Genomic DNA, 15,784 nt, shown 5'->3' with positions numbered 1-15,784 from the left:
CAGCTGGGCAGGTTTGCCTGCTTATGCCCTACCTCCGAATGATGATTTACAGCATACTGATGAAAGGCTAGGTGGCTTTCTATGACCCAGTCTGAAATCTGCTGATATAGTAACCAACAGCTGGCTCATCTAAAGCAGCTATGTCAGAGCACCGGGGGAGGGTGGGGGGAAGCCACCCAGGAGAATTAATTATACAGATAGCATCACTGGCAAATGCTGCAGGTGTGGAAAACAGTAGAAAGTGGAACCTTGGGTTCAAAATAGAGAGGCTATGGGGGAAAAAGCCATTTTACCCATTCATATGAGCACACTAGAACCAAGCCTAGTGTGACTGTCTTGATTAGGCCATTTGTAGAGCCAGAGGTGTAGTTGCTCTGAACTGTATGTGACCCATGGGCCTGACGTCCGTGATGAAGTGGGTTTTAGCCCACGAAAGCTTATGCCCAAATACATTTGTTAGTCTCTAAGGTGACACAAGTACTTCTGTTCTTTGCTGATACATACTAACACAACTACCACTCTGAAACGATATACAATGGCAGCTATTCTTTGTAAGGTGGGGAGTTAAACTTCCGCTTCCTTGCCAGTACGGCAGGACTTGGAGCAGGCATTTCAGTTCTCTTCCAATGCACGCATTTGACTCAACGCTTCCTCAAGTCCATAGGAGGAAGTTAAAGAGAGAGAGAGAGCGCTATGTCCACTGAAGATAGAGAGATTAGGTTCCTAAGGTGCTGAATGCAAGTGCTGGAACAAAATGGAATATTGTAAAGGAGACGCTCTATTTAGACTTAAAAGCTTGTTGCATCATGAACTAGTGGGATCAAGGTGTTTTGTTCATGCACACACATTATGTCTCTGCACTAGATGGACAGAATGATTCTATATAGGATGTTACTGATGGCTGATGCCTTTCCCAGCATTTCAGCTAAAAAACCCCAGTCAGGTTTGAGGCTGTCAATTCCAATTTTGCCTGGAGCGTGATTCATGACACCCCACGTTTATCAACAGCCAAGCCTGATGTGATAGACTGGGAAGCCTCAGGCAGCTCCAATAAAGATCCTCTCGGATTACTGGCAATTAACCCCTGGCTTAGAAGGCTATGGTACTGTAATGCAAAAGAGCAGGGTGAAAGAGCAAAGGAGAGCCCAGCAGTAGTTATGTAAACTCAACAGGTACTTTAGAACTGTCTGCGTGCAAAGAGAGATTTAAAGAAGGAGAACAAAAAGGAAGCAACACACTAATTCACCAGTGTCTTCAGACCGAAACATATGTTGAGGTAAAGTCACCTTGTAAGGTTAATCTGTAGCTGGGGCAGATTTTCCCACAAGAGACTCCATTCAGGCAGAAAGAGGTTATGGGAATGATTAATTATTAATAACAGAACGCTGTTCATTCTGGGGATACAACGTTAGGTACCCAGCTAGAAATCTGTGCAATTGTGATGAAGCTATATTCTCTTCTTCCTTTCCTGAGACCTGCCATCCATGCAAAGGCATGAACGTTGGTAACATGAATTTTTTTGTGGCCTGATTTTTCAGATATGTGGAGCATCTGCAGTGCCCATGGATATATCAGTGAGAGCTGCAGGTGCTCGGCAGCGCTTCTGAAAATCAGACCATTACAATTGAATAAACCACTAAAGTCCTTCCTCAAAACCATACCTACACTAGCCAGATCCAGCTTGTATTAGCATACTGCTAATCAGCTTCCCTTTCATGAAGAAACCACCTCTCTCCATGTGGATGATAAGATACAGTGAGATGAGTGAGGTTTCATATCACCTGTGGAAAACATGAGTTTGCAAAGCCACACAACTATCCATTATATGATACTGAATATGGAATGATGCATACACCCAAACAAGTGCCACATATTCAACGTGATCGAAACACTTGTGAACTTGGACCTTGTTCCCATTGCATCGTGACAGCGCTAGCAGAATCAGGCTGATCGAAAAGGAGGGGGCTTTTTGCTTACACACACACACATGCTTTGAGTCCTGAGCAGTGACAGGGAAAGGAAATACTGACAGTGAAATTGGCACTTTGGTAAAATAGCATGTAGTTATTTTGGGCCAGGAGATATCTCAATCAGAGTTTTTGCGCACAGTGTTTCAGTGCTTTGATGCCATGGTGATAGGTATCCTAAATATACCCAAGATATATAGAGAGATACTGATGTGAGGAGATCAAAGTGGGGGTGGATGTACTTTAAAGTGACAGCTCTAAAGACTGGTTCTGTTGTCTTTGTCCAACCCCTTCCAGCTACAAAATACACCCACCTTCCTGTTTAATACCAAACCCTGTTATGGTGAAAGGGTTGCAATATATATTATATGTATCCTTAGTCACCTAGCCCTTCACATTTGGGTCTTTGCTGCATACCTAGACATCACGAACCTCAACATGGACCCAGATTTAAAAAAAAATCCATTTAGGATTTAAATAGGGGGAAATAGCATTGCAGCTGAATCACAGGCATCTAGTAGGTGCTGCCTATACTGTCCAAAAATCAGAAAAAAAACCAACCAATCAGCAGAAGCAAGATCCAAATCACATGACTGCAAGGACTCAATGACTGTCGTAAACAGCCGCAGCTTAGTGCTGATTGCAGGGCAGGGTTATCTCCCCAGAAAATTACCTCTACTCTCAGGCTCAAAAACTGAAGCAAAAACCCATCAAAGGGGAACTTGAAAATTCATCCAGGAACTGCCTGAATTTGATTTATAGTTTCTTTATCCTGTAGAGCTGAGAAAGGTAATGAACCAGAGTTTTGATCTCTATGGGCTTTCATAGCAGAGAGGAGGCCAAAAAGGTTTAACTATTTCTGATATATTCACACTTCTTCCCTCTTCCACTTTTCTGTAAGGCTGGCTGCAAGCTATCGGAGGATACCAGAGAACACTGGTTTTGCGGGGACCACAGACCCATTCCATGTTGATCTGTGGTGCTTGCATCTACTCACTGGGGCAGTGTGGGCTGATGACATTGGATGCATTGCCATGACATACAGATGGATGTGGGTCATATGCATTTAAAATGAGACTCTACCATAAGATTATAGAGAGTTGCTGACCCCATCCCAGTTCCATAGAGACCCCCCCACAAGTTACTGGCTGGCCACCTGCAGCTACAGATATCGTGAGTGCCTGAAGGAGGCCTTGCTCCCCATGGAACTGGGGTCTGGTAAGTTCCTGACTGGATCTGTAGCTCCTGTAAAGAGAACCGGGAGTGGTGGCAGGTTGGTGTGAGGTCTGTGGGGGGCTTGTTTTATCACAGAGGGGAAAACCCCATTTGAAAAGGAAAGCAATTAAATGGCAAAAACCTGTCAGTTCTCAGAAATGCTGCTGTAGTTCTTTTTGGTAGGGAAGGTCAGTTGCCCCGCCTGGGCAGAAAGATCCAGCGATGATGTCTTTGGGTGCAGCGTCCTCCTCGGATGCACTGGGCTGGAGCTGACTCGGTGTGAATAGAGAGCTGTCATGTCAGGGCCCAGGGTGTTTGCTTCTGGCTGGGCTGCCTCTGTGGCTGCGCCCTGCTCAGTTTTGCCACCTGGATGGTTTGGTGATGGCTGTGAGCTGTGTCGCTTGGACGGAGGCGGGCTGTAGTTCTGAAATCTCACTGTTTTCACTTGCTGAAATGTGAACAGAACCAAGAGTTACTACTGCAGAAACACGAGTCTCTGCCTTTGCTTTGATCTGCTGTGGCATTGTGCTGCTAGGATGGAGCACAGATACTTTCCCTGCAGGGAACTAGGTACACAACAGAGGGTGTGTTAGGGTGCCCCACGCCTGGGATGGTGTGCAGCAATGGAGTGGTTAGAGGCTTTACGATGTGTACTGTACCAGGCGGGAAACATCAGAAGAGCATAGAGGGTACCAGAATAACTGGATACCACACAATGGGGGAGATATGAGAACAGGATTGGATACAGTATGAGTTAAAATGGAGGAGAACATAGGCTATGGAATGGTGGGGAGACCTCTGAGAGAGGCTGACCTCTATCCCGCTGTGCCATTCACCCAGAATACATGGGTGTGTTCAGAACCTGATTTCCATCCTCTGGCTCTCTTTTACCTGGGACTCTGGAAAGATGAATCTCTAGCTAATATGCTACCCAGAAACCTCTGGGCTGGCCTCATTTTGTGGGACTTGGGTGGCTTTTACAAAGTTATTCTGCAGGTGCCACCTCTGGGGAAAGTTGTCACCAGGGTAGTTTCACTCCTTGAATGGAACCATTTGAGGTTTTTTTACTACAGATGTCAACCAGAAAACACCCAACCTATTCCGCAGAGAAGCAATTAACACGCAAGCAAAGGAAGCCAGCCAGGAGTCTCAGAAGCCCTGGCAGGACAAGCCTGAGTTCTAATACCCAGATTCGGAGGTTCTTACTCATTTCTCACTCAAACCCTCATGGACTCTTGCCTGGATTAAGGTCTGGGTAAATATGTGAGGATTTGGCCATAAGTGAGCAGGGGCTTTTGCAGACAGAAGAGTCCACAATATCTGTGCCCTGTGAATGGTTTCATTCCAACAACAATAAACTTGGGGTGGGGTTGGGTGTAGGAGGGGGGCAAAATCCTGAGAACTTGGGCACAAATCTCAATGAATCACATTAGGAGTCTTGCCTGAGTATGGACTCACTGAAGTAAGAACCTCCTGGGATCTGAACCATGGTGAATAGTCAGCTGAAACCTAAGGTCGGTCCCAGCAGGATTTTCTGGACTTTCCAGAGGTGGAGGGTCAGTGTACCGCTCCTTGCAATGACTCAGCCTTACTCTACCTTTTCGTTGCTGTTCCGGGAGGTATCTGGTTTCACCAGGATGGAGGGCGGAGCTGATGGAGGTGGCTTTGGAGCTGGTTCGCTTTTTGCTGGGGATTCTTTGGCATCCAGGATCACTGAGCTACATACAGAAGGAGATCTGCTTTCACCCGCTCTGGGCACAAGCAGCAATGAAGCATCGTGGGAGGCACTTGGCCTGGCTCCTGGGTCCACCATGCCAGGGGTGCCATGGGGCTGAGAGGAGACATGCTGGTAAAGCTGAAGTTGCTGGGGCCGCACCGTGGTAGCTGGAGCGCGACTGAGGGAACCGACAGCCTGAGTGAGAGCTCCGGGCTGCACAGGTCTCTGCAATGATCCATCTGTGGAGAAAGATCGTTTTGAAGTCAATAGGTGACGAAGGTTAAAATAAACAGGTGCCAATGGGCAAATATGAAAATTTAAAAAGAATCAGAAAAGAGAAAAACTCGCATGTTTCATCCCCTTCCACCAGCTCTTGTTGGTTGCTGAGACTGTCTGCTGTCTGAGGCAGGCTCGGACTGAATTCCTACAGGTCTGCAGGGGCCTTTGCAAGGTTGGGGGCCCAATATAAATGACAGGTGAGCAAAAATGACTTCTTCCACTCCCCGCAATTCCACAGGGGTTCCCTAAGCAGGCTTTGCAGGTAACGGATCGTGCCTTTTATCTGAGAATTTCAAAGCTTAATGAATTCATTTTCCCAGCACTTCTTTGTATTTGTACAGCACCTAGCACAATGGGGCCTCAGTCTGATTGAGGCCTCAGCATGCTGGGGCAATACAAACAATAATGTGTGGTATTAGATAAGTACTGTTGTCATCATTTTCCAAATGTAAGGAAATGAGGCACAGAGACAATGTGATTTGCACTAGTCAGTGCAATGAGTCTGTGATGGAGTCAGGAATAGAACTGAGGAGCCTGAGTCTGGAGTCCCCTGCTCTAACCACTGGACTTTACTCCCCTCCTCTTTGTCAGTTAATGTAGGCTGAACTCAATCCATGGACTTTAAAAATAAAAAAGTTCTTAATTCTTCTGCCTTCTATATGGCAATGGGCAGGACAGGCTTGACGTTCTTCAATCCGCCTGTATGCTGCAGGACCATTAAGGTGACCAGATAGCAAATGTGAAAAATTGGGATGGGGATGGGGGGTAATAGGAGCCTATATAAGAAAAAGACCCCAAAATCGGGACTGTCCTTATAAAATCAGGACATCTGGTCACCCTAAAGACTACAACTATCTCAGGCTTTGAGCCATGTTAACAGCATAAAAATACTGAATTTCCATGTTGACTCTTGCATCAACAGGCGAGGCAATGACACGTCGCACACTGATTCGCCACAAAATTCTTCTATTCTCCCCATCCCCCCACCCCGGACAAATTGAAGTAGGTGGGTAGAACCCCAACCTAGAAGGATCTGATCCTGCCAGGTGCTAAGGTCCTTGGGCGAGGACCTTGCTTGCTGTGTGCCCTCAACTACCACTGACTTCACAGAGGTGGGTCGGTTTTTGCCAGTCAGCTACTAATCCCAAGCATGAGCCTTATACTTAGGGTGACCAGATGTCCCGATTTTATAGGGACAGTCCTGATTTTTGGGTCTTTTTCTCACACAGGCACCTATTACCCCCACCTCCTGTCCCGATTTTTTTGACACTTGCTATCTAGTCAGCCTACCTATACTGAGCCCTCACTAGCAGGTCTCTCAGCTGTGTGACATTTGTTGTTTGCACATCACAGCCTATTCCATTTGAATATTTACTTTACAGGTGATGCATGCTTTATTCCTTTTGCAATTTCCCACTGCTTGAAAGATTGATTTTAAACAGAACCACAGTGGGGGAACGAGTTCTTTAAGGTAAAACAACTTTTAAGATAAATCCAATTTTGAGCCTAAAAACATTGCCCATGTTCTTTGCAAATGAACCTCACCCCCTGCCAGTGACTCTGCATAGCTCAAGTAGCAGTTCAGGCTGAAACAACTGAAAAATGCATTGCTTAGTTGCTTAAATATAGCTGGAGATTTATTCCATGACAGTCTGTGCTGTCTGAAATAAACCTTGCCAACCTCATGGAAAGAATGCAGCACGCTGAGCTCTGCATAAGCCCCTGGAAAGGATCCTTTTGTGCGTCAAGTCAGGAATTTGGAATAGCAGGAGAAGGGAGAAAGGATGGTCTTGTGGTTAAGGCAGGACTAAGAACAGGAGCTTTGGGTTTGATTGCCAGCTCTGCTATAGACTTCCACTATGACCTTATTCATTCTGTGCTTGTTTCCCCATCTTTAAAATGGGTGCAATAATACTTTCTTATCTCCTGCAGGCTTCTCTGAGGCCTGATTTGGTGATATTTGAGGCGCTCAGCTATTACAGTTATGCCAATAAATAGATCATACACTTCATTCTGATGAAGTGTGAGTATGCCCTCTGGACTGAAATGCAGCCACTTCTGGAGTAGAAGGCAGCAATCAACCAACATATAGAGCAGTAAGGGAAGATTAGGGTCAAGGACATGGGTCAAACACCTACTCGGACTCAGAAAGTGACATCTAAGCCCTTGTTTGCACCCAAAAATCCAGTAGTGAGATGTCTAAGTGCTGTCAAATGCACCCACAATTATGTCTGTTCACAAAATTTCACCTGCAGTTCTTTGCAGGTACAAAATCAGAGGCCGAGTTGAAGTTCTTTGAAAGGTCAAAGCTTTACATTCTGGAAGAGCCAAATTGATCCCTCTGTAACTCCCAGGACTCCAGCCTTAGGGTCTCAGTATTTAAGGACTCCTGCAAACCCCACCTTCTCTTACTTTAAGCAGCCTGGAGATCAGTTAATTTAACAAGGAGGAACAAGGAGTAGGAAATCACAGTGCAGATCTAGTCAGTCTATATGTTTTAATCAGGACATATTTGACCATCAAACCATCTCTCCTGACAGACCCCCCCAGTTCATCCATCTGCAGGTTTTACACAAGACTAAGGCCTGGCCTACACGTAAAGGTTAAGCTGACAGAGCTATGGCGTTCAGGCATGTGAAATATCCATCCACCAGACCATCGGGGGAGGTGCAGCTGGTCACCAGACGAATGCTTCTGTTGACTTAGCTACTGTCACTCGGGGAGGTGGAGTTCCTACAGCAATGGGAAAAACTCCTTCCATAGCTGTAGGTTGTGTCTATGCTACGGGGTTACAGCAGTATAGCTCTAGCACCATGGCTATGCCACTGTAGTGCCAATCATGTAGACATTGCCCCCGTAGGCTTCCATCCCAGCTGGATGCATTCTGTAAACTCGTCGCACACTCTAGGAACTGTAGCATGTTATTTATCACCTCATTCCTGAGTGTGTGTGTTAATTAAAGGCTCCCAGTACCACTTGCCTAGCTGGGAACACACACACAAGCCTGTCTTCACCCTCCCACCAGAACTTACTCTTCCTAGTACTGCCACGTCCTCGCCTCAGTGACGTTTGTCCTGAGGTGGCCGGCACAGCTACGTTTCTCTGTGGCGAGTTCAGCACAGTGGGCGTGAAGGCCGATTTCAAAGGCCTGCTTTGCCTTGGGCCATTCTCTGAGATGCTCCCCTGGGAGGAGAGTGAGGCAGTGGATAACGTCCAAGTGGCATACAGGGAAGGCATCCTGGATTCAGAGAAATTGGGTGACTTCCTGCTTGTATACATTGGAAAAAAGGTGGGGGGAAGGAGGAGAAAGAGAGAGAGAGAGTTAATTAAATATAGCTACGGAGAGGCACACCTCAAATCCAAATCTTCAGTTCCACACACACGGTGTCTTTTTGTTTTGGTTCAGCCCATTATAAAGAAAAGGACTGTTTGCAAAACTGTGGAGCCAGAGCGGAATTTTTAACAGCCCACCCCTCCCTAGAGTTCATCAGTTTTTTAATAAAACCCTTCTGGAATCCCTGCAGGGTTCCATTAGAACAAGCGTTCTCAGCCCTATTGCTCCCACCACTCACACATGCCCACTTTGTACCTGGGCCTTCTCAGACACGACCTAGACTCCTTTGCAACCGTTCCCATGGGGTGCCAAAAGGAAGGGGGGCTTTTAGGTGCCAGTGTTCTACCATAATGCCAGCAGGGGACATGCCAGGTAATTGCTGTGTGGAGCTGCAGCATTTGTCCTACTTATTAATGTGTTAGGCAGCACAGAAGCCATCAAAATCTTGCAGACGCTGTTAGGAGTCACATGTAAATAAATACTCCTCATTAGGTTTGCACTCCGCCCATGGAGTTAGGGAAGGAAAGCTATTGTGCTGTAGTTAGCTTAACATGCTCTGAAGCGAGCTTGGTGAATTAACCTCACTCGGTGTTCTGGTCTGATCTGTGCCTCTCCAAAGGCACATTTTTCATTTCAGTGTTACTGTAAAAATTCCATGCCGCTAAAAGATGCTGGTTTTGTTCATTCGGCCTGTGTCCGATCCCTTGTCCTGCACTGAATGAGCTGGGCAAGAGAGCCCGTTGGCTCGCTGACATCCCACCTTGGCTCTCGGTATAGCTCTCACCAGAAAGCACGAAGGGAGCGCAATGATCCTTAAGGAAAAGGCTGTGGCAGCTTTCGCACTCCTGGCCCTTCTGACTCCAGTTGCCTAGCTGCTGTTCGGGCCCCATTGTGAGCAGCCGTCACTTCCCATTATTCCTCTCCTCATCTGTTTTCCTTGGAGAGGGCATGTTGGCCTTTTCACCTAAATCCGTTAAATTGCCATAAAGGCCTTCGATCTCCCACATCAGCCTGATGCTTAAATAACCCTCTCAAATGCTCCTAATTCAATGGAAAAGTCAGCCAGGGTAAAGGCTGTCTGCTAACTCCTCTGAAAGGGGGAAGACGGTTCCTTCTACTTTTCTCTTTCCCTTCCCGTGGCTTTCTCAGACAGTAGAAGAATGATTTATGGTTTAATAACAGGTGATTCATCAAAATAACTGGCGCGTCAATTTAGTATGATGAACTGTCCAAAGGAGGATACAGAAGAGCAGCTCCAAAATTGGTGCTTCTGGCTGAGGCAACTTTAGGGTAGCTGGGGTTTGTGTTGGACTGTTTGTTTGCTCTGTTTAGCGGGAAGGTGGGACCATGGTATTATCAGAGGCTGTATCGCAGAGAAATGAGCCAGAGAGACAAAGAATAATCACTGGCTCCCTTTAAATCAGGGAGGATGTTTGGAGGGCTAATGCTGGGATCAAAGCGGCAGCATCGCCTTCAGTCTGAAGTGAGAATTTAACACAGTGAAATATAAGCAGGAAAAGAAAAAGGAGCTAAAGTCTATCTGTCAATGTCAGAGATAATGTGGCGGGAGTTAGGCCACCATTAGGCTATTTCAGTGGGTCAAAGCCTGAGTTTCTTGATAAGTTTTCACATAGTCCAAACTCAGGCACACTTCCATAGCTGAGCGGCTGCTCGCTCCTTCATCAAAAAGGCATCACTCCTTTGCACCATCCTGGGGCACTGGCTCAGCAGTGACTCGCTGGGTAGGGAGCCACTTGCAAATCCCAGTACCTGCTTCTGACACCACCCTGGAGTTTGTAATGTGTCTGTGGCTTTCCAGGACTTTGCAGTCTCTAGGGCATGCTAGCTGCACAGGACTTCATGGCCATAGATTAGCATAGAACTAAGCTTCTGCTGTTGTTAAAGCACAGGCATCTTGGGCAGGAGCCGGAGGAGAAGCTCACGTTATCAGTGTATCAGAATTCTGGCTTGTCTCTGCTCTGCCACTAGAGGGCAACACACATCTTGAGCTGGTCTGACCTTCCCTCAGTGGTGAGGTACTCCGTTCCTGGCAAGGTTTCTGAGGTAGGGCATGCTATCTTTTTGGAACTGGGAAGTCCCGGGCAGTTGGGTGGGTGGCTCTAGCTAGGATTAAGTCCCCAAACCTCATTTTCCCTGTCATGTGTGCAGAGTTTTTGAACTAGGCATGAAGGATTTAAGCAGTTGGGAAGCAGATCCAGATAGGGCTTGGGAACCTTCCAGGCCTGGCTGCTGCATCTCAAAAGTGGGTGCAACAGTGAGGGAAAGTCTAGAGGACAGAGGGTCATTCCCCATTGCTCTGCACCACATAGGACAGTTTACACCAGTGTGAAATGCTCCTAGATCAGGATGGGAGTGTTTTACTTCACTTTGCAGTTTGTAAGGGACTGTGCACAGTGCAGGGCAATGGAGAATCAGGCCTTATCTTACGCTGCTCATGCTCCAGAAAGGATGAGCTTTCTCGTTGGACCCATTTATACAAAATCAAGATGGAGAGAACATTTGTTTGGGGAGCTACTCCTAGTGCTGGTGTGGGGCACCCCGTCCTGTGACAGTCTCCTTTCTAAGTGCCGACCAACCTCATCTTGAGGTGCTATCTATTGATATCTATAAATCAGTCAATCGGATGTGTATGGCACCTATCACCGTAGTACCAAGCACCTTGCAATCTTTCATGTATTTATCCTCACAACACTTCCCTGGAGTAGGGAAGCAGTATTTACCTGCGTTTTTATGGCTGCAGGTACATGCTACAGTGCTTTCTCCAGTCCAGTTTTGAGTAACCAAAGGGTGGCACTATTCCCTTTAGCAGACTCCCTCCCTAGCAATCCCTCCCATCTCTGACACTCAAGCTTCATTTTCACATGCATTACTTCATCTCCCTGTTCCTTGAATCAGCCCAAACAATTCCGCTCCCACCTTGGCATTCACTCCCTTGAGTGACAGGCTGTTGCATCTGCAGAAAGGGCTATGCTGCTTTGATGTGATCACATTTGAAAGGAAAGTGGGTAGGTTTGGAAATTATCCCCACAAGTCCTTTGCTGTTCATCTCTGCATATCGCTCTCCCACTTTTCTCTGATGTCCACCCCTGCCTTGCTTGTACGAGAGAAAAGAAGCTGTAGCAATCCACAATGAATTTTTCAGCAGTGGAATCTCTGCTTTAAAAAAAAAAAAAGCCTCGATGTTCCTAAAAGATGTTGCCTAGGTACTGACTTGTCCCTGTTCAGGGAGCAAGCTATCGATTTGTGGAAACAATTTAATCATCTTTCTACTTTGTCCCTTTTGATTGTCTACTTATCCTGAAGCACCTCAGAGGGGACTAAGTGTGCATCCATGCTGCCTCCCCCAGATTGTAACCTTCCAATTACTACTTTACAGGGTTGCTAGTGCACATTTATATAGCTAGGTCAACACCTTCCAACGTTTGGCGAAAACAGCTGCTCTGAAGACAGTGCTTTGATTCCAGTAGGGATTCTTTACTGAGGCCACTGGGCACGGAGAGACCCTCTGGTTCCTGATGGCTTTTTAGCTCCCAAAATAACTAAGCATGTTGCCTCATGTTACTAAACAGGGTTTCCTTAAATCTTGGAGTAGACTAAGCAATATTGAAAAGGGCTTCTGACTGCGTTACACTGTTGAAATTTCAGATTCAAAAGAGATGAATGAAGGATGTCGCCATACTGCTCATCTGTCCATCTTATCTGGACCATACGGCAATTCCTACAAGAACACTGATCCATCCAATTGGGTATCTTACAGCTGGTGGTGGCCAGTGCCTGATCTTCAGAGGGAGGTGAAAGCACATATAGTGCATATGGCCAATGGCATAGTGTGAAATGAGATCCGGTTATTCTGGAGGGGTGGCAGCAGGACAGCATTCCATATACCCATGGTGTTGACAGCCATGATCAATATTCTAGGAAATTTCACTGCCCTGGAGCCAGGCAGTGGGCTTCTTGCATTATATCCCCCCATGATGAGCAGATATCAGATTACCCGCTCACCACTCCCTCTACAAATAAGTTATTTCACATAAGGAAATCAGACCTGAAAAGGGGGACGACATAGTTACTGGGGAAGATCCCAACTCTTCCAGTGACCAACGACATCCCCCTGAGCCAGCCTTCATGGTACTTCCCGAAAACACGAACACCTTCTCCCTTCTGCAAATCCAGCTCCTCCGGTCCATGAGCAGAGTAGGAGTGTAGAGCGACGCACCTGGTGATACACAGGAAATTAGAGAAGTGCAGACATGCACTATGGAAAAGTAGCCTCCCCTGCGTGCTGTAAGGATAGGAGATGACACAACAATCCTGTTTCTAATCTTTCTGGGAGCTGATGCTGTTGGTTCTATGTGAGCAGAGCCTATTGCCTGAAGCATCTTCAGATGGCACTTACATCATATATCTGGGTGCTGTCATGAATGTGGAAAGGCTTTGTAGGAAGGAAACGGCTTACATCTTAAGGCCAGGGGGGATATGAATAAAAGAGAAGCTGCCAGGAATGAAGAATTAAGCAGTCTTTGTCAACTTTTTTTGACCTAGTACTGTCAGTCTCAGCCAAAGGGGCCCAGCAAGTATTGGGGGGGGAGGGAGGAAGGGAGGGGGCTGTTTTTGTTCTCAAACCATGAATACTCCACTGAAATACCCGATTAGAGACTGAATTATGCCTCTTCCAAAGCAGAGCAGCACTAGAGCGCAGGTGAGGTGCACCACCCAAAAGACTGTGTCAAGGAGGCATTATATCTTTGAAAGGCACAATGGGATCAATATGTGGTCAATAGCAGGACTTGCTAACCTGGGTCATCCTGCCAGCATCTGTTGGCTATAATCTCACCCAGACACATCCAAAGGGACTGTGAGCTCCATAGAAAGCATTAGCCAGATACGCCCCCTTCTACTTTGCTTTCCCCAGCATGTACTGCCACGTTATGGCTGTCTCCTGTACAAGTGTTTGGGGGCTCCCTGCACCCTGTCTCTCCTGCTTAGCAAACCTGGGCAGAGAGCTGTGTTTAAAAAACAAAACAAAACAAAAAAACCCCACTGATTCCAATTGTGTAATGAGATTGCTTGTTCTCAGCAGGGGGGCCTCGTGAGACAGAATGGCAAAAAAAAAAAAAGGAAGACAAAACATCAAAAAATCTCATTCACCCTGTTTTTCAATTATACCACTTTCCCAGGGCCCTGTGGCTTTTTTTTTTAAAGAACTTTTATTTGTCTCAAGGGAGACACATTTTATCTAATTGCATTGTTTTTTTTCCTCCAGGTGGGATGTCTGTTCTCAAATATTAATCTGAGTAGCAGATGCTACAGCAACGATCATCCCCTCAAAACCAAATGTTATTAAAAAAAAAGGAGACTGTCAAGGACTTTTTGCTAGTTCTTAAAAGCGATTGTTCTCTCTCTGTTGGTCATAACAACTATTTGGAAGTTTGAAATTGAAATGTCTTTCCTTAAAGAGGATTTTTCCTTCTATTATTTGTGCAGACCTGCTCTCACTCCCCAGTGGTTTATTTTTTTTTAATTGAAGTACCACTCTTAGGCGGTAGCTTGCACTCATGCTAGTTTGTTCCTGTAGGTTCTGAGCAATGAACTGAGCAAATTAGGGACCCAATCCTACTAACACTTCAGTATGGCCCTAGTTCTGCAAATTCTTCCACATGTGCTTAACTGCAACCCCTTGTATACTCCCATTTCAGGTCATTAGGATTACTCATGGATCTAAAGTAAGCCATGTGTATAAATCTTTGAAGGATCAGGGCCTGTGTATGTAAGTTTATGCGTGAGAATAACTCAAGTTATACACCTTACTAATATGTATTTATCTTTGCAGGATCAGGATCTAGATTTTCATTGCAGAAGTGCTCATGAGAAGTAGACTGCATTCATGCTGGTTTGTTCTTGTAGGGTTGCTTATCATGAGAGCTAGGCTGCTGATTCTTGTCCAGGAGACAGACAAAACACTGCAATATATTTATTTGCAAATTTTAACTCTACATGTATTTTTGTCTGAATGATTTGTTTTAAAAATCAATTAACTTTTAAATAATTTCTTCAGTCAAATAATTAGTTAAATTTAAAGCGCATTTCAATTCACTTAAATAATTTGGTTTGAAAATGTAGAAACACATGAGTAATTCAATGGGCATTGGAAAGAGATAAACAATCAGAAAGGTATTAAAAACCACAGTGTTAGGATTGTAGTAACTGAAATATGATGATCATACTAATTTAATTTGAGCCAGAGCACTCAGAATCTATGAAAAGCCCTTGTGTGCTGCCAATATTCTATCTATGTTTTCTACTGCTCTATGTCCTTTCACTTCCCTCAGAGTCAGACTGTGAGTTCAAGAATTTTACTAGGGCTCTGGTGGCTAGAATGCACAAGAAAGAACTATGAGTCCAAAGAATTGCAGCTTCTAATCGGGTTTTTGCTCCTCATCGGTATGTGACTTCAGGAAAACACTTTAGTGTCCATTCTGCCTTGGCTGGGTAACCCCCAGAAGCCCCAATGAAAATGAGACGCCATATATCAAGATGGGATTTCACGAGTCAAGCTCCCTGCCACCCTCTGAAACAAAAGCAACAAAGTTTCAATACTCCTACGTACATGTTAGCTGATATGTGTTGCTGAAGATGGGGAAGGGTGACGATGGCAGTTGAGTGCCCCAGGGATCCTGGTGCAGTATAATAAGAAGCGCTGACCTACAATGAAAAATGGAAACAAAGTAAGTAGAATGAAATGACCTTGAGTTTAAGCTCCTTCAGCCATCAGAACCCCTCTGTGAAGAGTGTGAAATGACCCCACAATCATTTGCCACCAAAACAAGGAAACATGCCATGTTCCACAGAAGTGTTCTGTTGCTTTATTACCCCGATGGCCTTGAATATCACAGAACGGTTTGTGTAGGGGCGGGGACAGACTGAATTCCAGCCCAGTTCAGTAGTGATTGCTGTCATCTTTTCAGTGGACTGTTGTCTCAATTCATTTCCCAGTGGACAGGTTATCTACATTCCAAACCTCTTGTCTACACCACAGTAGATGCCCATTGGCAACCTTGCTGCCAGTCACAGAAGAGATGTCCAGAGGCTGCATGGGTCATGGAAACTTAAGCTACTACGCATTCATCTCTCAAGGTGGCCTCTCTACATCAACGCTGATGCACCTAGGTGGATCAGTGAGGAGGAAGCTTGCACTGTCACTGCTCAGGCTGTACCATTCTGTGAGTAAAGAGTGGTGTCTAATTTCGAGGG

General features: G+C 45.7%; 1 protein-coding gene across 1 annotated transcript in view; it reads right to left on the bottom strand.

Annotated features, from left to right (window-relative positions):
* Positions 1-3,327: 3,327 nt before the first annotated feature.
* Positions 3,328-15,784, bottom strand: part of SH3RF2 (SH3 domain containing ring finger 2) — an 80,567-nt gene continuing 68,110 nt past the window's right edge. The window contains exons 6-10 of the mRNA XM_039485380.1: positions 15,141-15,235; positions 12,579-12,749; positions 8,211-8,443; positions 4,780-5,138; positions 3,328-3,630 (exon numbers count right to left, since the gene is read on the bottom strand). Of these exons, the coding sequence (XP_039341314.1) occupies positions 3,328-3,630; positions 4,780-5,138; positions 8,211-8,443; positions 12,579-12,749; positions 15,141-15,235 (1,161 nt within the window). The remainder of the gene's footprint in view (positions 3,631-4,779; positions 5,139-8,210; positions 8,444-12,578; positions 12,750-15,140; positions 15,236-15,784) is intronic.

The sequence above is a fragment of the Mauremys reevesii genome, linkage group 8 (assembly GCF_016161935.1).
Source record: "Mauremys reevesii isolate NIE-2019 linkage group 8, ASM1616193v1, whole genome shotgun sequence".
In the NCBI taxonomy this organism is placed as follows: Eukaryota; Metazoa; Chordata; order Testudines; family Geoemydidae; genus Mauremys; species Mauremys reevesii.
Note: the sequence above shows the minus strand (reverse complement) of the source record. Positions and strands in the feature narration are given on the sequence as shown.